Here is a 26,444-nt window from a genome sequence, read left to right as displayed (position 1 = left end):
AACAGGCTAGTAATGCAATAAGCAAGCTTGGAGAACACTTTAATCAAAGCAAAGAACACTTAGAAAAAAAAAACGGTACTGTGCCTTTAAGAAAAAAAGCTGCACTCTGCAAAACAGTGTAAAAAAGCAGTAAACTCAACAACATTTTTACAGTAGCATCATAAAGCCTTAGTAACTTTGCACAGCTATGCAAATAAACAATTAACACCTTAATGTAAAAACCGAATTGACAAAACGTCAAAAAACGGTAAAAAGCGTTCAGCACCTTTGCACAGCTCTGCTGTGGCGCCTACCTGCGCTTTAGGAACGATTTGTGGGGGAAAAAAACTTCTTTAAAGCCCTTCAAACACAGCAGGAACCTCAGGAGAAGCAGCTGGATGTCTCTGAGGAAAAGAAACTGCGCAACTGAGGCGCGAAAAACATAATTTATGCTTACCTGATAAATTTATTTCTCTTGTGGTGTATCCAGTCCACGGAACATCCATTACTTGTGGGATATTCTCCTTCCCAACAGGAAGTTGCAAGAGGATCACCCACAGCAGAGCTGTCTATATAGCTCCTCCCCTAACTGCCATATCCAGTCATTCGACCGAAGACAAGCAGAGAAAGGAGAAACCATAGGGTGCAGTGGTGACTGTAGTTTAAATAAAAAAAATACCTGCCTTAAAATGACAGGGCGGGCCGTGGACTGGATACACCACAAGAGAAATAAATTTATCAGGTAAGCATAAATTATGTTTTCTCTTGTAAGGTGTATCCAGTCCACGGATCATCCATTACTTGTGGGATACCAATACCAAAGCTAAAGTACACGGATGAAGGGAGGGACAAGGCAGGTACTTAAACGGAAGGTACCACTGCCTGTAAAACCTGTCTCCCAAAAATAGCCTCCGAAGAAGCAAAAGTATCAAATTTATAGAATTTTGAAAAGGTATGAAGCGAAGACCAAGTCGCCGCCTTGCAAATCTGTTCAACAGAAGCCTCATTTTTAAAGGCCCATGTGGAAGCCACAGCTCTAGTAGAATGAGCTGTAATCCTCTCAGGAGGCTGCTGGCCAGCAGTCTCATAAGCTAAGCGTATTATACTCCTTAGCCAAAAAGAAAGAGAAGTTGCCGAAGCCTTTTGGCCTCTCCTCTGTCCAGAGTAGACAACAAACAAAGCAGATGTTTGACGAAAATCTTTAGTAGCTTGTAAATAATACTTTAAAGCACGAACCACGTCAAGATTGTGTAATAGACGTTCCTTCTTTGAAGAAGGATTAGGACACAATGACGGAACAACAATCTCCTGATTGATATTCTTATTAGACACCACTTTAGGTAAAAACCCAGGTTTGGTACTCAAAACTACCTTATCTGCATAGAAAATCAGATAAGGGGAATCACATTGTAAGGCAGATAACTTGGAAACTCTACGAGCCGAGGCAATAGCTACCAAAAATAGAACTTTCCAAGATAAAAGTTTGATATCTATGGAATGAAGAGGTTCAAACGGAACCCCTTGAAGAACTTTAAGAACCAAATTTATATTCCATGGTGGAGCAACAGGTTTAAACACAGGCTTAATTCTAACTAAAGCCTGACAAAATGCCTGAACGTCTGGAACATCCGCCAGACGCTTGTGCAAAAGAATAGACAGAGCAGAAATTTGTCCCTTTAAGGAACTAGCTGACAATCCTTTTTCCAAACCTTCTTGGAGAAAAGATAATATCCTGGGAATCCTGACTTTACTCCATGAGTAACCCTTGGATTCACACCAATAAAGATATTTACGCCAAATCTTATGATAGATTTTCCTGGTGACAGGCTTTCGTGCCTGAATTAAGGTATCAATGACTGACTCGGAGAAGCCACGCTTTGATAAAATCATGCGTTCAATCTCCAGGCAGTCAGTCTCAGAGAAATTAGATTTGGATGGTTGAAGGGACCCTGAAGTAGAAGGTCCTGTCTCAGCGGCAGAGTCCATGGTGGAAAGGATGACATGTCCACCAGATCTGCATACCAAGTCCTGCGTGGCCACGCAGGCGCTATCAAGATCACTGATGCTCTCTCCTGCTTGATTTTGGCAATCAGACGAGGGAGCAGAGGAAACGGTGGAAACACATAAGCCAGGTTGAAAAACCAAGGTACTGCTAGAGCATCTATCAGCGTCGCCTTGGGATCCCTGGACCTGGATCCGTAACAAGGAAGTTTGGCGTTCTGGCGAGATGCCATGAGATCCAGTTCTGGTTTGCCCCAACAATGAATCAATTGTGCAAACACCTCCGGATGGAGTTCCCACTCCCCCCGATGAAAAGTCTGACGACTTAGAAAATCTGCCTCCCAGTTCTCCACACCTGGGATATGGATAGCTGATAGGTAGCAAGAGTGAGTCTCTGCCCAGCGAATTATCTTTGAGACTTCTAACATCGCTAGGGAACTCCTTGTTCCCCCTTGATGGTTGATGTAAGCCACAGTCGTGATGTTGTCCGACTGAAATCTGATGAACCTCATTGACGCTAGCTGAGGCCAAGCCTGAAGAGCATTGAATATCGCTCTTAGTTCCAGAATGTTTATTGGAAGGAGTGTCTCCTCCTGAGTCCAAGATCCCTGAGCCTTCAGGGAGTTCCAGAATGCCCCCCAGCCTAGAAGGCTGGCACCTGTCGTTACAATTGTCCAATCTGGCCTGCGAAAGGTCATACCTTTGGACAGATGGACCCAAGATAGCCACCAGAGAAGAGAATCCCTGGTCTCTTGATCCAGATTTAGTAGAGGGGAAAAAATCTGTGTAATCCCCATTCCACTGACTGAGCATGCATAGTTGCAGTGGTCTGAGATGTAGGCGTGCAAACGGCACTATGTCCATTGCCGCTACCATTAAGCCGATTACTTCCATACATTGAGCCACCGAAGGACGAGAAGTGGAATAAAGAACACGGCAGGAATTTAGAAGTTTTGATAACCTGGACTCTGTCAGGTAAATCCTCATTTCTACAGAATCTATTAGAGTTCCCAGAAGGGAGACTCTTGTGAGAGGGGATAGAGAACTCTTCTCTTCGTTCACCTTCCACCCATGCGACCTCAGAAATGCCAGAACTATGTCCGTATGAGACTTGGCAATTTGGAAATTTGACGCCTGTATCAGAATGTCGTCTAAATAAGGGCCCACTGCTATGCCCCGCGGTCTTAGGACCGCCAGAAGTGACCCCAGAACCTTCGTAAAGATTCTTGGGGCTGTAGCTAATCCAAAGGGAAGAGCTACAAACTGGTAATGCCTGTTCAGGAAGGCAAACCTGAGAAACCGATGATGATCTTTGTGTATCGGAATGTGAAGATAAGCATCCTTTAAATCCACTGTAGTCATGTATTGACCCTCCTGGATTATAGGTAGGATGGTACGAATAGTCTCCATCTTGAATGATGGGACTCTGAGGAATTTGTTTAAGATCTTGAGATCTAAAATTGGTCTGAAGGTTCCCTCTTTTTTGGGAAGCACAGATTTGAGTAAAATCCCTGTCCCTGTTCCTCCTTTGGAACTGGATGGATCACTCCCATAACTAGGAGGTCTTGAACACAGTGTAAGAATGCCTCTCTCTTTATCTGGTTTGCAGATATTTGTGAAAGGTGAAATCTCCCTTTTGGAGGGGAAGCTTTGAAGTCCAGAAGATATCCCTGGGATACAATTTCCAACGCCCAGGGATCCTGGACATCTCTTGCCCAAGCCTGGGCGAAGAGCGAAAGTCTGCCCCCTACTAGATCCGTTACCGGATAGGGGGCCGATCCTTCATGTTGTCTTAGAGGCAGCAGCAGGCTTTTTGGCCTGCTTACCTTTGTTCCAGGTCTGGTTAGGTCTCCAGACTTGTTTTGCATTAGAGGAAGTTGATGCCGCACTCGCTTTGAAGTTTCGAAAGGCACGGAAATTAGTCTGTTTGGCCCTTGATTTGGACCTATCCTGAGGAAGGGCATGACCTTTTCCTCCAGTGATATCAGAAATGATCTCCTTTAAACCAGGCCCGAATAGGGTTTGCCCCTTGAAGGGAATGTTAAGCAGCTTAGACTTTGAAGTAACATCAGCTGACCATGATTTAAGCCATAGCGCCCTGCGCGCCTGAATAGCAAAACCAGAATTCTTAGCCGTTAGTTTAGTCAAATGAACAATGGCATCAGAAACAAAAGAATTGGCTAGCTTAAGTGCTCTAAGCTTGTCAAGTATGTCATCCAATGGGGTCTCTACCTGTAAAGCCTCTTCCAGAGACTCAAACCAGAAAGCCGCAGCAGCAGTGACTGGGGAAATGCATGCAAGGGGCTGAAGAATAAAACCTTGTTGAATAAACATTTTCTTAAGGTAAACCTCTAACTTTTTATCCATTGGATCTGAGAAAGCACAACTGTCCTCGACAGGGATAGTAGTACGCTTAGCTAGGGTAGAAACTGCTCCCTCCACCTTAGGGACTGTTTGCCATAAGTCCCGTGTGGTGGCATCTATCGGAAACATCTTCTTAAAAATAGGAGGGGGAGAGAACTGCACACCTGGTCTATCCCATTCCTCAGCTTCTGCATATTGTGAGGGAGTATCAGACATAGCTACAAAAGGGTACACATTCTAAGAGGGGGTTCCACCATGGCTTCTAAACATAATGAACAAGGAGTTTCCTCTATGTCAGACATGTTTAAACAGACTAGCAATGAGACCAGCAAGCTTGGAAAACACTTTAAATCAAGTTAACAAGCAAAAAATAAAAACCGTACTGTGCCTTTAAGAAAAATAAAAAAGGTCAGAATTTGAAAAACAGTGAAAAAAAGCAGTAAATCAAACGAAATTTTGACAGTGTGTATAATAAGCTAACAGAGCATTGCACCCACTTGCAAATGGATGATTAACCCCTTAGTTCAAAAAACGGTTTAAAAAAAAACGATATAGACGTTTTTTAACAGTCACAACAAACTGCCACAGCTCTGCTGTGGCCCTACCTTCCCAACAAACGACTTTGGAAAGCCTAAGAGCCCTTTAGAGGGGTCCTATAGCATTCAGGGGAGTCCTGGAGGAAAGCTGGATGTCTCAGTCTGTAAAAGTTACTGCGCAATAAAGCGCTAAATTAGGCCCCTCCCACTCATGTCTAAACAGTGGAAAGCCTAAGGAAACTGTTTCTAGGCAAATTTAAGCCAGCCATGTGGAAAAAAACTAGGCCCCAATAAAGTTTTATCACCAAGCACATATAAAAACGTTTAAACATTCCCAGCAAACGTTTTATATTGAAAATCTATAAGAGTATTACCTCTTAAAGTAAGCATGATACCAGTCGCTATTAAATCACTGTATTCAGGCTTACCTTACATAAATCTGGTATCAGCAGCATTTTCTAGCATTTACATCTCTAGAAAAAAAATTTAACTGCACATACCTCATAGCAGGATAACCTGCACGCCATTCCCCAGCTCAAGTTACCTCTCTCTTCAGTTATGTGTGAGAACAGCAATGGATCTTAGTTACAACCTGCTAAGATCATAGAAATCACAGGCAGATTCTTCTTCTATTTCTGCCTGGGACAAAAATAGTACAACTCCGGTACTATTTAAAAATAACAAACTTTTGATTGAAGAAAAAAACACCACTTCTCTCTTACTACTTCCATGCTTGTCGAGAGTTGCAAGAGAATGGCAGTTAGGGGAGGAGCTATATAGACAGCTCTGCTGTGGGTGATCCTCTTGCAACTTCCTGTTGGGAAGGAGAATATCCCACAAGTAATGGATGATCCGTGGACTGGATACACCTTACAAGAGAAATAGGCCCCTCCCACCTCACTCGATGTTATGGGGCATAAAAGAAACACAACAGAGTGTTTCTCAAACTAGCCATGTGGGTTAATAACCCTTAAACAAGCCACAAAGACCCCTTAAAGTCCCTCAAAAAATTTTATATTTGCCATAAAAACAAACGTTTTTTCCTATCAGTGTCACCAGTAACTAATAAGCCCTTTATGCAAGCTGGGATCCCTACTAAGTATCTGAATACAGCTTACCCTTCCCTCATGGGGATATTGCCAGCCTTTTCTAGAATTATCACAGTCTGTCTAGAAAAAAATAGACTGAACATACCTCAATGCAGTTTTCCTGTACTCTTCAGCCCTTGTGAGAACAGCAGTGGATCCTAGTTACAAAATGCTAAGATCATCATCCTCCTTGCAGAAATCTTCATCCCTTTTCTTCCAGAGAGTAAATAGTACACACCGGTACCATTTAAAATAAAAACTAACATTTTTGTCACCACACTCACTTTACCCTTCATAGTTACTTAGAATAGGCAAAGAGAATGACTGGGGGGTGGAGCTAAGGGAGGAGCTATATAGACAGCTCTGCTGTGGGTGCTCTCTTTGCCACTTCCTGTAGGGAAGGAGAATATCCCACAAGTATGGATGAATCCGTGGACTCGATACATCTTACAAGAGAAAAGATATAGGAGTCTGAACCTCCATGGTACTGATAGGGCATCTATCAGTTCCGCCTGAGGATCCCTCAACCTCGATCCGTACCTGGGTAGCTTGGTATTGAGGCGGGATGCCATGAGATATATCTCCGACGCCCCCACTCGCTGCATATCTCTGCAAACACCTGGAGAGACCATTCCCATGGGTGAAAGGATTGTCTGCTGAGTAAGTCCGCTTTCCAGTTGTCCACACCCGGAATGTGGATCGCTGACAGCGTACATCCTTGAGTCTCCGCCCACTCTAGTATCTGAGATACTTCTCTCATCGCCAAGGAACTTCTCGTTCCCCCCTGATGGTTGATGTAGGTAACCAAGGTTATATTATCTGATTGGAATCTGATAAACTGGGGCGAACCCAGAAGGGGCCAAGCCTTCAATGCATTGAAGATTGCCCGGAGTTCCAATATATTGATAGGAAGGGAGGACTCCTCCTGAGTCCACAGCCCTTGTGCCTTCTTGGCAACCCAAACGGCTCATCAGCCGGAAAGGCTTGCGTCTGTAGTCACAATCTCCAAGGACAGTCTCAAGAAGCACGTGCCTTGGGATAGATGATCTGGACAGAGCCACCAAGAGAGCGAGTCTCTTGAAAGGTTGTCCAGCACAATCTGTTGAGACAGATCTGAATGGTTGCAATTCCATTGTCTCAGCATGTATAGTTGTAAGGGTGTGAGATGGAATCTTCTGATCACCTCTATACACTGGACCACTGAGGGTCTCAAGGAGGCCTGGAGGCCAAGACATGCAGTAAATAACTTGCAACGTCTTTGATCTGTGAGAAATATTCTCATGGATATGGAGTCTATTATTGTCCCCAGGAAATTCACCCTTGTACTTGGAGTAAGAGAACTCTTTTCCAAGTTTATCTTCCATCCATGTGATCGAAGAAAACTGAGAAGGGGCTCTGAGTGTTTTTTTTCCGCTAGACAAAAAGATGGTGCCTGTACCAAGATATCGTCCAGGTAAGGCCCTAATGCAATACCTTGTGTTCTGGCAACGACTAGAACATCCCCCCAGAACCTATTCGAAAATATCCTTGGAGCAGTAGCTAGGCCAAATGGAAGAGCTATGAACTGGAAGTGCTGGTCCAGAAAGGCAAACCTCAGGAACTGGAAATGTTCCCTATCTATTGGGTACTTATAGTGCGCAAACTAATCACCCGTGAGGGTCTCAAGGCGCTAAGGGAAAGCGGATAGGGGGAGGGGATGGGCGTTCAGTCGAAGAGCCAGGTTTTGAGGTCCTTTCTGAACTTTGTAAGGGAGGAGGATTGTCTGAGGTGCAACGGGAGGGTGTTCCATGTCTTTGCTGCCATGTGAAGAAGGATATTCCGCCCGCTGTGGATTTGCTGATGCGGGGGATGACTGCGAGTGCTTGGTCGGCCGATCAGAGTTGTCTGTCTTCCCTGTGTATCGGAACGTGAAGGTATGCATCCTTCAGGTCTTTGGTGGTCATAAACTGTCCTTCCTGAACCAGAGGAAGGATTGACCGTTTTGTCTCCATCTTGAAAGAGGGAACACTCAGAAACTTGTTTAGGCACTTTAAGTCCAGAATTGGACGAAAAGTTCCCTCCTTTTTTGGAACCATGAAAAGGTTTGAATAAAACCCCAAACCTCTTTCTGCTGTAGGTACCGGGACAATTACTCCTAGAGAGGAGAGATCCTCTATGCAATCTAAAAAGGCAGTCCTCTTTTCTGGTCTTGTAGACAGTCTGGAGAGTAGGAACCTGCCCCTGGACGGATGAGATTTGAATCCTATCCGGTATCACTGAGATACAACCTCCAGGACCCAACGATCCTGTACATCTCCGGTCACGTGGTGCGTAGGACAGGACTTCCCCTTTTATGAAAAAGGCGCTAAGCTATTATGAGCTGCGTAACACTCAAACACAAAAGCGAAACTGGTTTGTTCCAAGCCAAAAGCACACAGTCTATGAGCCCAAAAACTCTCACATTAAAGCAGTTATAAATAACCCCTTGCTGTTTAACTATTCTCCCTGAAGGAGATATTAACCTTGATCCACTGTGACCCTGTATAGCAAAAGTGTATATATAAAATGGTCTTACCCTCCAGGATCCATGCTGTGTAACAGGCAAAGCCTCTCAAGTGTGACAGTCTTGCAGCGACGCTCTGATATGGACTTGAGTGTGTAACAGCAAGCAGTGAAACTCGTCAACACTGATTGCTCAGGAGCTGTTAGGCGACAGTCTGGATGGGTTCACAGAAAAACTTTCCCTGCATTTCCAGACTCTAACTATCATCAATCAATGAGAGGTTGACATGATTACTTAAAACTCCAGTCCTTTCTTGAAGGGAACATACCCATTACAGGACTATCCAAATCTTCTGACACTTCTCTGCCACCTCCTAAAGTGACGAAAGGCAAAGAATGACTGGGGGATGGGGAAGTGGGAACGATATTTAAGCCTTTGGCTGAGGTGTCTTTGTCTCCTGCTGGTGGCCAGGTGTTGTATTTCCCAACAGTAAGGAATGAAGTTGTGGACTCTCTCTGCCTTAAGGAAGGAAAGTAATATTACTGATCTGTGAGTGTGCACAGCTTCTGTCTTTCCACTAGTCTAATATAATATCTTCAACCTCTTGGAAACCCATGTTGGCCTCTTTCAAAACATCAATTATTATACAATTATGAGAATTTTTTTTAGGATTGCTAAATATTGATAATGCTTAAATTTATATTTACTCAAATGAAATCCTCATCATCAACACTATTTATTTTTTACTTTGGCAATGCATCTTTTTATTCTTAAAATGTTTTATTTATCTAATCCAAAGAAAAGAAATCTGCATGTATCATATGTAATTTGGAGGGATAAATGAGTAAACCTGGAATGTCAGGTAAACTAAAAAGCATCCAACTCTAATGGATTGAAATGGGGGATACAGTTTGTAATACACCAGTACTACTTATTTACAACAAATTCAAAGTAACTTTGTATTGCTATCTTATTGTTTATGAAGCTACTATCTTCTACTGTACCAAACTCTAGTTTTTATCAGCCTTAATTATAATAGCAAATTTCTGTGTCCCTGCTTCTCCGATACATTTTGTTTAAGCTCTGAAGAATAATGCCTGACAATACAGCTTACCGTTTGGTCAGAATCTGCTGTGATCCGGTACTTTTTAGCAGGAGGCTGTTCTTCAATAACTGTCTCCTCAATTACCTCTTCTGTAGCCAAGGCCAATTCTGTAACAGTACAAACAAAACACATTAAAAGCTCAAATGATGAAATTAGAACGACTGTCCACCTTCCCTAATGTGAATGAATTACAAATTACTCAGCAAAAAATTACTGTCCTGTAATGTTTATAGGGAACAGGAATGGGGTGCAAGACACAGAATATCTAAAGTGATAAAAAACCAAGTTGTATGCTTACCTGATAAATTATTTTCTTTCAGGATGATGAGAGTCTACAGAGACTTGACGTGTGGGATAGAATTGCCGTCACTAGGAGGAGGCAAAGAACCCCAACAACAAGAGCTTTTAATCCCTCCAACCTCTCAGCACTACTCAATTTAAAGTATAGCTGAGCAGAGAAAAGGAGACAGATAGGTAGGAAAGACAGACAAAAGTAGGGTCTAAAGAGGTGCAGATAAAAACTGCCACCAAAACAAATAAGAGCGGGGGGCCTGTGGATGCTCATCATCCTGAAAGAAAATAATTTATCAGGTAAGCATAAATTTTGTTTTCTTTCATAAGATGATGAGACTCCACAGAGCTTTGACGTGTGGGTGTGGGATTTAATACTCAAGCTGTAAGTCCACGACAAGGAAGTTTCTATTTGCCGGACACTGTGGCCTGAAGGACTTTCCTGCCAAAAGCCAATTCAGAAGGAAAAAAACATAAAAACTGTAAAATTTGGAAAATGTATGCACAGAGGACCATGTTGTAGCTTTGCAAATGTGTTCCAAAGATGCATCATTCTAGAAAGCCCATTGTGGCAACTGATCTAGTGGAATGAGCTGTGATACACTTTGAGGAGACTTTCTTTCCACCATGTAAGCTTTGTTAAAGGGACAGTTTACTCAAAATTTTTCTCCCCTTTAATTTGTTCTCAATGATCCACTTTACCTGCTGGAGTGTATTAAATTGTTTACAAGTAGATCCTTTACCCTTATATTGGCATTTGAAATAGTTGATGTAGCATGTGGTATCCCCACCTATTCTGAAAGTTTGTGGCCGCAGGTCCCAGCTATAGATAAGCTTTGTAAACACAGCCAGCAGAAGAAATTATACTCCCAGTAGGATATAGCAGAGATAAGGTAATACAATTTTGATTTTCCATTGTTCTCTCCAAGTACTGGTGATTGTTTTATGGACAGATATAAGATAAAGAAGCAGATATATGTATACAATGTGATACAGTAATGAGATCCGATTATACCTACAAGCTCAACCCATTTTATTAGGTTGTGGCTTCAAAACACAAAATCGGATCTTTAATATTCACAAATAAACATTAAAAAGCTAATTTTCATACATTTTTTTACCCTGCAGTTGGTAAAAAAAGCAATTGTAAACACATCAAGGGAAAACTATTTTACAGTATACTGTCCCTTTAATTATCTGTTTGAGCCAAGAAGCTAAAGCTACTGCAGTAGCCTTCTGATCCTTACGAAAAATCCTTAGTAGCCTGAAGGTAAAACTTTAACACTCTAACATCAAAGAGAAGAACAAGTTCCTGGTTAATATGTTTTGAAGAAACAACCTTAGGGTGAAAATAATATTTGGGACGAAGAACAGCCTTATCCTTGTGAAAAACAAGAAAAGGGGATTTACAAAATAAGGCAGATAATTCAGAATTTCTTCTAGCCAAAAATATAGCTAGAAGGAAAATAACTTTCCAGAACAGCAATTTAATGTCAATGCTGTGCATAGGCTCAAAATGAGGACCTTGTAGAAGTGAGAGAACTAAATTTAAATTCCATGGAGGAGAAATAGGTCTTACAACTAGTCTGATTCTCAGTAATGCTTGAACAAATGTTTGAACATCTGGAAGCAAAGCTTACTTGAAAGAGAACGTATGGGGCCAAAATTTGACACTTTGGACTTGAAGGACGCATATCCCCATAAGATCATTATCAGTTCCTAAGATAAGTATACTTTGATTGGTGTTCTGCTAGAGGCTTTAATTGGCATTCCTTTGGGATTCCAAGAATTCTTCAGTTTCTTCAAGACGGATTAGTCAAAGGTCTATCTGCAAGTTCTTTATTGTAGACATGAATTGACCCTGTTTAATCAAGGGTAAAATTGTGTGAATTGTTTCCATCTGGAAAGGGAGGTACCTCAGAAACTTTTTTAAAGTTTTCAAATCCAGAATGTGTTTGAAAGTTCCTTCCTTTTTGGGAATAATAAAAAAGTTGTAGTAAAATCCTTTTACCTGTTCTGCAAGAGGAACCGGGTGTATCACTTTCATGCTCTCCAAATCCTGAACACTTTGGGTAAAGGCCGCCTTCAAAGGATTCTTTAAGAAGTGAGACAGAAGGTCTCCTTGAGGAGGCCTGGACCGAAAACCTATCCTGTAACCCTGGGATATGATGTTTAAAAGCCACGGGTCCTGAACTGAATGAGCCCGGGCTTCCTAAAAATGACTCAATCTGCCCCCTACCAGACCAGACTTTGAATTGGAATTCATTTTTTTTGTTCTGCTTAGACTTGGATCAAGATGATCCTGGCTTCTAGGCAGGTTTAGAGGAGTCTGTCTTCTGAGAAGAGGAAGACTTTTGATCTTCTGAAAAACAAAGGAGCAAAAATGATTACTGTGGAAATAATTGAATCTAAACCAGATTCAAAAAGAATCTTACCTTGAAAAGAATGGGACATTAATCTGTTATTGGACACCATGTCAGCAGACCAATATTTCAGCCATAAAAGCCCATCTTGTCAGGACTGCCAGGGACATATTCTTGACATCAATCTTGATAATGTCCATGACTGTATCTCAAACAGCATTGGACATCTTAAGTACCTTAATGAAATTCTGAATATCCTCTTCAGAAGATTGGTTAGCTGTGATAACGTGTCACACTATAAAGCGGAGGAATCAGCCACACAGATAATAGAAACCGCAGGTTGGAGAAGTCCTGTTTGAAGAAAAAAATTCTAAGCAGAGATCTCTGAAAAAGGTACTATCCTCAAGAGGGATAGTGGTACGTTTGGCTAAAGTTGAAATGGCTCTATCAACCTTGGGTACAGATTCTCATATTTCAATATCTTGTTCAGGAATAGGATACATCTTTTTAAACCTGTGAGAAGGTGCAAATGGAATTCCAGGTTTCTTACATTCCTTTGAAATAATGTCTGTGACCAAATCAGGAACCTGAAAAACTTCAGGAGTCTCCAGAGGAGCCTAAAAATTAAATTTAACTGGTTAACAGTCTTGTCATCAGTAGGATTTACATCTAATAGCCCTAAGGTTTTAAGTACATCATGCAGCCAAAAAGCAGATATGATCCACTTAAAAATCTGAAGGATGCATCAAGCTTACATTATTGCTTTTTGAAATAAAAATACCAAGACAAAGACAATTTTATAATAGGAGCAAATTAGAAAGTTGCTTAAAATTGCATGCTCTATCTAAATCATGAAAGTTTAATTTTGACTAGACTATCCCTTTAACTTTCAACTTGTTATATGTGTGCTAGCAAACTACTACTATTAACCAGCCCAGTATCTGCACCTAAAACCTCCCTAGACTTAATCATTTCTATGGGAGAAATAAATACCCTCTAAAATAAATTACTTAATAAATTGACCCCTACACAAGTTACTGGGGAACTCACTCCCTCCAGGATCGAATTATTGAAGAAAACTGCCTTAAATTAAAAGATTTTCCATAGCACACGTCAAAGCAATTTATTTAATTAATTTATTGATATAGTAATATTATTTATATTCATTTAAATAATAATTAAGTTAGGGGGGTGCAAGGGTTAGACTTAGGTTTAGGGGGTAATACATTTAATGTAGGTGGCGGCAGTGTAGGGGGGTCAGATTAGAGGTTAATATATTTAATGTAGGTGGCGGCGGTGTAGGGGGGTCAGATTAGGGGTTAATATATTTAATGTAGGTGGCGGCGGTGTAGGGGGGTCAGATTAGAGGTTAATATATTTAATGTAGGTGGCAGCGGGGTCCGGGAGCGGCGGTTTAGGGGTTAAACACTCTATTTAGGTGCGGCGGGGTCCGGGAGCGGCGGTTTAGGGGATAATACATATAATGTAGGTGGCGGTGGGCTCCGGGTGCGGCGGTTTAGGGGTTAATACATATAATGTAGGTGGCGGTGGGCTCCGGGAGCGGCGGTTTAAGGGTTAATACACTTTATTAGGGATTGCGGTTGACAGGTAGATAGACATTGCGCATGCATTAGGTGTTAGGCTTTTTTTGGAAGGCATTTTAGGGAGTTACGGTGCTCCAATACTCAGCGCAAGGCCTGCTACGGCTGCATTTTATAGCGAGGTGAAAATGGAGTAAGATTTCTCCATTTTCGCCACGTAAGGCCTTGCGCTGGATATTGGATACCAAATTGCGCGTGTTTTATATGTTAGTCTATAGGTAAAAAAACGATGTCCGACGGGTGAAATATACGTGCCGCATTTATATGCGACGCTGTATATAGGATACCAAACCCGTGCAAAAAGCGACGCCGCATATCGGATGGGGCCCCTAGCTGCTAACATTAAATTCTGTGGAGTGGGACGATCTATTGGTCCATGATATAGAATTCCCACAAAAAAAAACCCATCCAAAGTGGTTCTATTGCTACATGTCTTTGTCTGAGCAATAAGTACCATTTTTAGAGAGAGAAGATTGCAAGGAACTTTGCTTGTCTCTTTGCTCTGCATAGTAAATGGACATATCTGTAATATTGGAGAGAAAAAAAACAGAGTAGGTCAGTTTAAAGTCTGCTTCTGAGTAGTACCATCTAAACAAATTGACTGGGCGATGGAAATCAACTAAAGACCTCATGTACTATATGATTCTTGTTGGACACAATAAAAAAAACATAATTTATGCTTACCTAATAAATTTATTTCTCTTGTAGTGTATCCAGTCCACGGATCATCCATTACTTGTGGGATATTCTCCTTCCCAACAGGAAGTTGCAAGAGGATCACCCACAGCAGAGCTGCTATATAGCTCCTCCCCCTCACTGCCATATCCAGTCATTCGACCGAAACAAGCCGAGAAAGGAGAAACCATAGGGTGCAGTGGTGACTGTAGTTTAATTAAAATTTAGACCTGCCGTAAAAGGACAGGGCGGGCCGTGGACTGGATACACTACAAGAGAAATAAATTTATCAGGTAAGCATAAATTATGTTTTCTCATGTTAAGTGTATCCAGTCCACGGATCATCCATTACTTGTGGGATACCAATACCAAAGCTAAAGTACACGGATGATGGGAGGGACAACGCAGGAACTTAAACGGAAGGAACCACTGCCTGTAGAACCTTTCTCCCAAAAACAGCCTCCGAAGAAGCAAAAGTATCAAATTTGTAAAATTTGGAAAAGGTATGAAGCGAAGACCAAGTCGCAGCCTTGCAAATCTGTTCAACAGAAGCCTCATTTTTAAAGGCCCAGGTGGAAGCCACAGCTCTAGTAGAATGAGCTGTAATCCTTTCAGGGGGCTGCTGTCCAGCAGTCTCATAGGCTAAACGGATTATACTCCGAAGCCAAAAAGAAAGAGAGGTTGCCGAGGCTTTTTGACCTCTCCTCTGTCCAGAGTAAACAACAAACAGGTTAGATGTTTGACGAAAATCTTTAGTAGCTTTTAAGTAAAACTTCAAGGCACGGACTACGTCTAGATTATGCAAAAGACGTTCCTTCTTTGAAGAAGGATTAGGACATAATGATGGAACAACAATCTCTTGATTGATATTCTTGTTAGAAACCACTTTGGGTAAAAACCCCGGTTTTGTACGCAGAACTACTTTATCTGAATGAAAGATCAGATAAGGAGAATCACAATGTAAGGCAGATAACTCAGAGACTCTTCGAGCCGAGGAAATAGCCATTAGAAACAGAACTTTCCATGATAGAAGTTTGATATCAATAGAATGAAGTGGTTCAAACGGAACCCCTTGAAGAACTTTAAGAACCAAGTTTAAGCTCCATGGAGGAGCAACAGGTTTAAACACAGGCTTAATTCTAACCAAAGCCTGACAAAATGCCTGAACGTCTGGAACTTCTGCCAGACGCTTGTGTAAAAGAATAGACAGAGCAGAAATCTGTCCCTTTAAAGAACTAGCTGATAATCCTTTGTCCAAACCCTCTTGGAGGAAGGACAATATCCTAGGAATCCTAACCCTACTCCATGAGTAATTCTTGGATTCACACCAATGAAGATATTTACGCCATATCTTGTGGTAGATTTTTCTGGTGACAGGCTTTCGTGCCTGAAGTAAGGTATCAATGAACGACTCGGAGAAGACACGCTTTGATAGGATCAAGCGTTCAATCTCCATGCAGTCAGTCTCAGAGAAATTAGATTTGGATGATTGAAAGGACCTTGCATAAGAAGGTCTTGTCTCAGAGGCAGAGTCCATGGTGGAAAGGATGACATGTCCACTAGGTCTGCATACCAGGTCCTGGGTGGCCACGCAGGCGCTATCAGAACCACCGATGCCCTCTCCTGTCTGATTTTGGCAATCAGTCGAGGGAGCAGAGGAAACGGTGGAAACACATAAGCCAGGTTGAAGAACCAAGGAGCTGCTAGAGCATCTATCAGTGTCGCTTCTGGGTCCCTGGACCTGGATCCGTAACAAGGAAGCTTGGTGTTCTGGCAAGACGCCATGAGATCCAGTTCTGGTTTGCCCCAACGATGAACCAATTGAGCAAACACCTCCGGATGGAGTTCCCACTCCCCCGGATGAAAAGTCTGACGACTTAGAAAATCCGCCTCCCAGTTCTCTACACCTGGGATATGAATTGCTGATAGGTGGCAGGAGTGAGACTCTGCCCAGCGAATTATCTTGGAGACTTCTAACATCGCTAGGGAACTCCTGGTTCCCCCTTGATGGTTGATGTAAGCCACAGTCGTGATGTTGTCCGACTGAAATCTGATGAACCTCAGGGTTGCTAACTGAGGCCAAGCTAGAAGAGCATTGAATATTGCTCTTAACTCCAGAATATTTATTGGGAGGAGTTTCTCCTCCTGAGTCCACGATCCCTGAGCCTTCAGGGAGTTCCAGACTGCACCCCAACCTAGAAGGCTGGCATCTGTTGTTACAATCGTCCAATCTTGCCTGCGAAAGGTCATACCCTTGGACAGGTGGACCCGAGATAACCACTAGAGAAGAGAATCTCTGGTTTCCTGATCCAGATTTAGTAGAGGGGACAAATCTGTGTAATCCCCATTCCACTGACTGAGCATGCATAATTGCAGCGGTCTGAGATGCAGGCGCGCAAATGGCACTATGTCCATTGCCGCTACCATTAAGCCGATTACCTCCATGCACTGAGCCACTGTATGAGACTTGGCAATTTGAAAGCTTGACGCCTGTATCAGGATGTCGTCTAGATAAGGAGCCACCGCTATGCCTCGCGGTCTTAGAACCGCCAGAAGGGAGCCCAGAACCTTTGTAAAAATTCTCGGGGCTGTAGCCAACCCGAAGGGAAGAGCTACAAATTGGTAATGCCTGTCTAGAAAGGCAAACCTTAGGAACCGATGATGATTCTTGTGAATCGGAATGTGAAGGTAGGCATCCTTTAAGTCCACTGTGGTCATGTACTGACCCTCTTGGATCATGGGTAAGATGGTTGGAATACTTTCCATCTTGAATGATGGAACTCTGAGGAATTTGTTTAAGATCTTTAGATCCAAAATTGGTCTGAAGGTTCCCTCTTTTTTGGGAACCACAAACAGATTTGAGTAAAAACCCTGTCCTTGTTCCGTCTGCGGAACTGGATGGATCACTCCCATTACTAGAAGGTCTTGCACGCAGCGTAGGAATGCCTCTTTCTTTATCTGGTTTGCAGATAATCTTGAAAGGTGAAATCTCCCTTGTGGAGGAGAAGCTTTGAAGTCCAGAAGATATCCCTGAGATACGATCTCCAACGCCCAGGGATCCTGAACATCTCTTGCCCATGCTTGGGCGAAGAGAGAAAGTCTGCCCCCTACTAGATCCGTTGTCGGATAGGGGGCCGTTCCTTCATGCTGTCTTGAAGGCAGCAGCAGGCTTTCTGGCCTGCTTGCCCTTGTTCCAGGACTGGTTAGATTTCCAGGCCTGCTTGGATTGAGCAAAAGTTCCCTCTTGTTTTGAAGCAGAGGAAGTTGATGCTGCACCTGCCTTGAAATTTCTAAAGGCACGAAAATTAGACTGTTTGGCCCTTGATTTAGCCCTGTCCTGAGGAAGGGTATGACCCTTACCTCCAGTAATGTCAGCAATAATTTCTTTCAAACCAGGCCCGAATAAGGTCTGCCCCTTGAAAGGAATGTTGAGTAATTTAGACTTTGAAGTCACGTCAGCTGACCAGGATTTAAGCCATAGCGCCCTACGCGCCTGGATGGCGAATCCGGAATTCTTAGCCGTTAGTTTAGTCAAATGAACAATGGCATCAGAAACAAATGAGTTAGCTAGCTTAAGTGTTCTAAGCTTGTCAATGATTTCAGTCAATGGAGCTGTATGGATGGCCTCTTCCAGAGCCTCAAACCAGAATGCCGCCGCAGTAGTGACAGGCGCAATGCATGCAAGGAGCTGTATAAAACCTTGTTGAATAAACATTTTCTTAAGGTAACCCTCTAATTTTTTATCCATTGGATCTGAAAAAGCACAACTGTCCTCAACCGGGATAGTGGTACGCTTTGCTAAAATAGAAACTGCTCCCTCCACCTTAGGGACCGTCTGCCATAAGTCCCGTGTAGTAGCGTCTATGGGAAACATTTTTCTAAATATAGGGGGGGGGGGGGAAACGGCACACCGGGTCTATCCCACTCCTTACTAATAATTTCTGTAAACCTTTTAGGTATTGGAAAAACATCAGTACACACCGGCACTGCATAGTATTTATCCAGTCTACACAATTTCTCTGGCACTGCAATTGTGTCACAGTCATTCAAAGCAGCTAACACCTCCCCAAGCAATGCACGGAGGTTCTCAAGCTTAAATTTAAAATTAGAAATCTCTGAATCAGGTTTCCCTGAGTCAGAGACGTCACCCACAGACTGAAGCTCTCTGTCCTCAGGTTCTGCATATTGTGACGCAGTATCAGACATGGCTCTTACAGCATATGCGCGCTCTGTAACTCGTCTAACCCCAGAGCTATCGCGCTTGCCCCTTAATTCAGGCAATCTGGCTAATACCGCTGACAGGGTATTATCCATGATCGCAGCCATGTCCTGCAAAGTAATCGCTATGGGCGTCCCTGATGTACTTGGCGCCATATTAGCGTGCGTCCCTTGAGCGGGAGGCAAAGGGTCCGACACGTGGGGAGAGTTAGTCGGCATAACTTCCCCCTCGACAGAACCCTCTGGTGACAATTCTTTAATAGATAAAGACTGATCTTTACTGTTTAAGGTGAAATCAATACATTTAGTACACATTCGCCTATGGGGCTCCACCATGGCTTTTAAACATAATGAACAAGTAGTTTCCTCTGTGTCAGACATGTTTGTACAGACTAGCAATGAGACTAGCAAGCTTGGAAAACACTTTAAAATAAGTTAACAAGCAATATAAAAAACGTTACTGTGCCTTTAAGAAAAACAAATTTTGTCAAAATTTGAAATAACAGTGAAAAAAGGCAGTTACACTAACGACATTTTTACAGTGTATGTAACAAGTTAGCAGAGCATTGCACCCACTTGCAAATGGATGATTAACCCCTTAATAACAAAAACGGAATAATAAATGAAAAAAACGTTTTTAAAATTAGTCACAACAACTGCCACAGATCTACTGTGGTTGTTACCCTCCTCAAACACGACTTTTGAAGCCTTTTGAGCCCTTCAGAGATGTCCTGTATCATGCAGAGGGAAGCTGAATGTCTCTGTCGCAGAAAAGCGCTAAAATAGGCCCCTCCCACTCATATTACAACAGTGGAAAGCCTCAGGAAACTGTTTCTAGCCAAAATTCAAGCCAGCCATGTGGAAAAAAACTAGGCCCCAATAAGTTTTATCACCAAGCATATATAAAAACGATTAAACATGCCAGCAAACGTTTTATATTGCACTTTTATAAGAGTATGTATCTCTGGTAATAAGCCTGATACCAGTCGCTATTAAATCACTGTATTTAGGCTTAACTTACATTAATCCGGTATCAGCAGCATTTTTCTAGCAAATTCCATCCCTAGAAATATGTTAACTGCACATACCTTATTGCAGGATAACCTGCACGCCATTCCCCCTCTGAAGTTACCTCACTCCTCAGAATATGTGAGAACGGCAGTGGATCTTAGTTACTTCTGCTAAGATCATAGAAAACGCAGGCAGATTCTTCTTCTAATGCTGCCTGAGTTAAAATAGTACACTCCGGTACCATTTAAAAATAACAAACTTTTGATTGAAGACAAAAAACTAACTATAATACACCACTCTCCTCTTACTACCTCCATCTTTGTTGAGAGTTGCAAGAGAATGACTGGATATGGCAGTGAGGGGAGGAGCTATATAGCAGCTCTGCTGTGGGTGATCCTCTTGCAACTTCCTGTTGGGAAGGAGAATATCCCACAAGTAATGGATGATCCGTGGACTGGATACACTTAACAAGAGAAAAAGTATGCTTATCTGAAATGTTGTTTTCTTTCATAAGACGGTGAGTCTCCATGAGCTATCACGTGAGATTGTATACCTATGCTGTGAAGTCCACAAGACCACAATGAAATAGGGCGGGATAAAGTTAAGGCAGGTATAGCCAAAACAAGTACAACAGCCTTAAAGGGACATTATACACTCATTTTTTCTTTGCATAAATGTTTTGTAGATGATCTATTTATATAGCCTATAAAGTTTTTTTTTTTAAATAAATGTATAGTTTTGCTTATTTTTAAATAGCATTGCTCTGATTTTCAGACTCCTAACCAAGCCCCAAAGTTTTATGTGAATACTGTCAGCTACCTTCTCCAGCTTGCTCCTGTTTGTGTAAAGGGTCTTTTCATATGTAAAAGCAGGGGGAGGGGGGGGGGAGTGTCTTATTTGCCACTTGCAGTGGGCTTTCCAGCTACCTTTTCAACAGAGCCAAACTGACAGCTTCTAAGTAAGTTTTCAAACAGTTTTATACTGGATTTTTATATCAGAATCTGTGCATCTTATTCTTTATAGTAGTGTCTATTACATACAGATATATGAAAATGAGTGTATACTGTCCCTTTAAGAACTTCCCTGCCAAAAACAGCCTCAGAAGAAGCAAATGTGTCAAAATGGATTTAGTAAAAATATGTAAAGAGGATCGAGTTGCTGCTTTATAAATCTGTCAATGGGAGCATTTTCTGAAACCCCAAGAGGTGGCAGCAATCATTTGCCCAAAGTGAGACTTCACTGCCACCACGCAAGCCTTGAGAAGTAAAACCTTAATTTTAAGCCAAGGGGCTAGAGTAATTGCTGTAGCTCTCTCTCACTTGCAGGGACCAGAAAAAATAAAGAGGGATAATAGAATATTGGGAGGGATTAAAAACTCTATTATGTTGGGTGTTTTGCCACCTCCTAGTGGACTGGAGTTTAATGAAAAAAATCCACTTCTGAATACCACCATTGTTCTATTATCTTGTAAAAAAAAAAAAAAAAAAAGTTTATCTGCTTTTTTTCATGCAAATCTGATTTACATTTCTGAGACCATATGCAACAATGGACTGTGTTTCTATAGGACGTTATCTTGTCTGTGAGTAACTTTATTGGTTCTCCTTGCAGATAAATGTGTGAAGGCTCCAGTTTCAAAGTTATTGCTCTCAAGTCCAGGGTGTTTGAGAGCTATAGTGAGTATTTTGGGTGCTTTCTTCCCTATAATATTGCACATGAAAAGTTGCTCCCAAGCCCTATTTGCTGGGATGTTTTTTTATCCAATTAAAAGGGGGTCTATAAATAGAAGGCATTTGCTGAGATTGTGACTTTAAATGACCCATCAAGATCATGCTTAAAGGATTCTGAAACTCAAATATTTCCTTTTACAATTCAGACAGAGCATACTTTTTAAAAAAGTTTCAAATTTACTTCTATTATCAAATTTGCAGATACCCTCCCTAAGGAACTACTCCGAAATCTCTGACACTTCTCTGCCATCCTCCTGTGACAAAAGGCAAAGAATGACTGGGAGATGAGGGGAATGGGGGAGGTATTTAAGCCTTTGGCTGGGGTGTCTTTGCCTCTTCCTGGTGGCCAGGTTCAGTATTTCCCAACAGTATGGAATGATGCAGTGGACTCTCCTTATATTAAAGGGACAAAGCACCACAAAGCAAATAATCCACTCCCTTATTTCACGACTTGACTACTGCAATAACCTACTTACTGTCCTTTCTATTTCCCGCCTCTTCCCCCTTCAATCCATCATAAATGCCTCTGCCAGGCTGATCCACCTTTCCTGTCGCTCTTTATCTGCTGCACCTCTCTGCGAGTCCCTTCATTGGCTTCCCATACACAGCAGAATTAAATTCAAAATTCTCACCCTTGCATACAAATTGCTCACCAACACCGCTCCCCTCTACCTATCCTCTCTAATCAACAAGTATACTCCAGCCCGCCCACTTAGATCCAACAATGACCTGCTCATTGCATCTGCAACTATCACCTCCTCTTATGCTAGACTGCAGGACTTCTGTCGTGCAGCACCTACCCTCTGGAACACTCTCCCTCATGCTCTTAGGCTTTGTCCTAATCTTTCTTCCTTTAAATGCTCTCTGAAGACTTTTCTGTTCAGAGAAGCCTACCACCCAACTCAATAATATTTCTCTTACCTAACAACATTTCCCTCCTCTAACTCTGCATTAACATCTTTCTCAATCTTGCAGTCCTTACCTCCTGTTTCTCAACCCCCTACCCTTCTAGATTGTAAATTCCCACGGGAATAGGGCCCTAAATTCCTCCTGTATGTGTTTGTAAATTTTGTCCTGTGTCTTAGAAGTTTTATATTATTGTTTTATTTAAATGAAATGTATTCATGGAAAGCGCTACGGAATATGTTGGCGCTTCATAAATATAATATATAAATAAGTATAATAATAATAATAATAATTATACACTTATTTTTTCTTTGCATAAATGTTTTGTAGATCTATTTATTTAGCCCCCAAAGTTTTTTTTTTTTTAAATGTATAGTTTTGCTTATTTTTAAATAACTGCTCTGATTTTCAGACTCCTAACCAAGCCCCAAAGTTTTATGAGAATACCATCAGCTACCTTCTCCAGCTTGCTCCTGTTTGTGTAAATGTTCTTTTCATATGCAAAAGAGGGAGGAGTGTCTTATTTCCCACTTGCAGTGGGCTTTCCAGCTACCTTTTCAACAGAGCTAAACTGAGAGCTTCTAAGAAAGTTTTTAAACAGTTTTATACTGGATTTTTATATTAGTATCTGTGCATCTTATTCTTTATAGTAGTGTCTATTACATGCAGTTATATGAAAATGAGTGTATACTGTCGCTTTAAGAAGGAAATACATTTTCCAGGAAGACAGTACCTTAGCTTTCCATCAGTGAAACCAGAGAATTTCCAGTATAAAAACAGAATTTATGTTTACCTGATAAATTACTTTCTCCAACGGTGTGTCCGGTCCACGGCGTCATCCTTACTTGTGGGATATTCTCTTCCCCAACAGGAAATGGCAAAGAGCCCAGCAAAGCTGGTCACATGATCCCTCCTAGGCTCCGCCTACCCCAGTCATTCGACCGACGTTAAGGAGGAATATTTGCATAGGAGAAACCATATGATACCGTGGTGACTGTAGTTAAAGAAAATAAATTATCAGACCTGATTAAAAAACCAGGGCGGGCCGTGGACCGGACACACCGTTGGAGAAAGTAATTTATCAGGTAAACATAAATTCTGTTTTCTCCAACATAGGTGTGTCCGGTCCACGGCGTCATCCTTACTTGTGGGAACCAATACCAAAGCTTTAGGACACGGATGAAGGGAGGGAGCAAATCAGGTCACCTAAATGGAAGGCACCACGGCTTGCAAAACCTTTCTCCCAAAAATAGCCTCAGAAGAAGCAAAAGTATCAAACTTGTAAAATTTGGTAAAAGTGTGCAGTGAAGACCAAGTCGCTGCCCTACATATCTGATCAACAGAAGCCTCATTCTTGAAGGCCCATGTGGAAGCCACAGCCCTAGTGGAATGAGCTGTGATTCTTTCGGGAGGCTGCCGTCCGGCAGTCTCGTAAGCCAATCTGATGATGCTTTTAATCCAAAAAGAGAGAGAGGTAGAAGTTGCTTTTTTACCTCTCCTTTTACCGGAATAAACAACAAACAAGGAAGATGTTTGTCTAAAATCCTTTGTAGCATCTAAATAGAATTTTAGAGCGCGAACAACATCCAAATTGTGCAACAAACGTTCCTTCTTCGAAACTGGTTTCGGACACAGAGAAGGTACGACTATCTCCTGGTTAATGTTTTTGTTAGAAACAACTTTTGGAAGAAAACCAGGTTTAGTACGTAAAACCACCTTATCTGCATGGAACACCAGATAAGGAGGAGAACACTGCAGAGCAGATAATTCTGAAACTCTTCTAGCAGAAGAAATTGCAACCAAAAACAAAACTTTCCAAGATAATAACTTAATATCAACGGAATGTAAGGGTTCAAACGGAACCCCCTGAAGAACTGAAAGAACTAAGTTGAGACTCCAAGGAGGAGTCAAAGGTTTGTAAACAGGCTTGATTCTAACCAGAGCCTGAACAAAGGCTTGAACATCTGGCACAGCTGCCAGCTTTTTGTGAAGTAACACAGACAAGGCAGAAATCTGTCCCTTCAAGGAACTCGCAGATAATCCTTTTTCCAATCCTTCTTGAAGGAAGGATAGAATCTTAGGAATCTTAACCTTGTCCCAAGGGAATCCTTTAGATTCACACCAACAGATATATTTTTTCCAAATTTTGTGGTAAATTTTTCTAGTTACAGGCTTTCTGGCCTGAACAAGAGTATCAATAACAGAATCTGAGAACCCTCGCTAGGATAAGATCAAGCGTTCAATCTCCAAGCAGTCAGCTGGAGTGAGACCAGATTCGGATGTTCGAACGGACCTTGAACAAGAAGGTCTCGTCTCAAAGGTAGCTTCCATGGTGGAGCCGATGACATATTCACCAGATCTGCATACCAAGTCCTGCGTGGCCACGCAGGAGCTATCAAGATCACCGACGCCCTCTCCTGATTGATCCTGGCTACCAGCCTGGGGATGAGAGGAAACGGCGGGAATACATAAGCTAGTTTGAAGGTCCAAGGTGCTACTAGTGCATCTACTAGAGTCGCCTTGGGATCCCTGGATCTGGACCCGTAGCAAGGAACTTTGAAGTTCTGACGAGAGGCCATCAGATCCATGTCTGGAATGCCCCACAGTTGAGTGATTTGGGCAAAGATTTCCGGATGGAGTTCCCACTCCCCCGGATGCAATGTCTGACGACTCAGAAAATCCGCTTCCCAATTTTCCACTCCTGGGATGTGGATTGCAGACAGGTGGCAGGAGTAAGTCTCCGCCCATTGAATGATTTTGGTCACTTCTTCCATCGCCAGGGAACTCCTTGTTCCCCCCTGATGGTTGATGTACGCAACAGTCGTCATGTTGTCTGATTGAAACCGTATGAACTTGGCCCTCGCTAGCTGAGGCCAAGCCTTGAGAGCATTGAATATCGCCCTCAGTTCCAGAATATTTATCGGTAGAAGAGATTCTTCCCGAGACCAAAGACCCTGAGCTTTCAGGGATCCCCAGACCGCGCCCCAGCCCATCAGACTGGCGTCGGTCGTGACAATGACCCACTCTGGTCTGCGGAAGGTCATCCCTTGTGACAGGTTGTCCAGGGACAGCCACCAACGGAGTGAGTCTCTGGTCCTCTGATTTACTTGTATCTTCGGAGACAAGTCTGTATAGTCCCCATTCCACTGACTGAGCATGCACAGTTGTAATGGTCTTAGATGAATGCGCGCAAAAGGAACTATGTCCATTGCCGCTACCATCAAACCTATCACTTCCATGCACTGCGCTATGGAAGGAAGAGGAACGGAATGAAGTATCCGACAAGAGTTTAGAAGTTTTGTTTTTCTGGCCTCTGTCAGAAAAATCCTCATTTCTAAGGAGTCTATTATTGTTCCCAAGAAGGGAACCCTTGTCGACGGAGATAGAGAACTCTTTTCCACGTTCACTTTCCATCCGTGAGATCTGAGAAAGGCCAGGACGATGTCCGTGTGAGCCTTTGCTTGAGGAAGGGACGACGCTTGAATCAGAATGTCGTCCAAGTAAGGTACTACAGCAATGCCCCTTGGTCTTAGCACCGCTAGAAGGGACCCTAGTACCTTTGTGAAAATCCTTGGAGCAGTGGCTAATCCGAAAGGAAGCGCCACGAACTGGTAATGCTTGTCCAGGAATGCGAACCTTAGGAACCGATGATGTTCCTTGTGGATAGGAATATGTAGATACGCATCCTTTAAATCCACCGTGGTCATGAATTGACCTTCCTGGATGGAAGGAAGAATTGTTCGAATGGTTTCCATTTTGAACGATGGAACCTTGAGAAACTTGTTTAAGATCTTGAGATCTAAGATTGGTCTGAACGTTCCCTCTTTTTTGGGAACTATGAACAGATTGGAGTAGAACCCCATCCCTTGTTCTCCTAATGGAACAGGATGAATCACTCCCATTTTTAACAGGTCTTCTACACAATGTAAGAATGCCTGTCTTTTTATGTGGTCTGAAGACAACTGAGACCTGTGGAACCTCCCCCTTGGGGGAAGCCCCTTGAATTCCAGAAGATAACCTTGGGAGACTATTTCTAGTGCCCAAGGATCCAGAACATCTCTTGCCCAAGCCTGAGCGAAGAGAGAGAGTCTGCCCCC

The 26,444-nt window shown here is 42.4% G+C and overlaps 1 protein-coding gene across 1 annotated transcript in view; it reads right to left on the bottom strand.

Moving 5' to 3' along the window:
• The window catches only part of GABPB2 (GA binding protein transcription factor subunit beta 2), a 242,406-nt gene that overhangs the window by 49,667 nt on the left and 166,295 nt on the right, over positions 1-26,444 (bottom strand). Inside the window, exon 7 of the mRNA XM_053704889.1 lies at positions 9,565-9,662. Coding sequence (XP_053560864.1) covers positions 9,565-9,662 — 98 coding nt within the window. The remainder of the gene's footprint in view (positions 1-9,564; positions 9,663-26,444) is intronic.

The sequence above is a fragment of the Bombina bombina genome, chromosome 1, assembly GCF_027579735.1.
Source record: "Bombina bombina isolate aBomBom1 chromosome 1, aBomBom1.pri, whole genome shotgun sequence".
In the NCBI taxonomy this organism is placed as follows: domain Eukaryota; kingdom Metazoa; phylum Chordata; class Amphibia; order Anura; family Bombinatoridae; genus Bombina; species Bombina bombina.
Note: the sequence above shows the minus strand (reverse complement) of the source record. Positions and strands in the feature narration are given on the sequence as shown.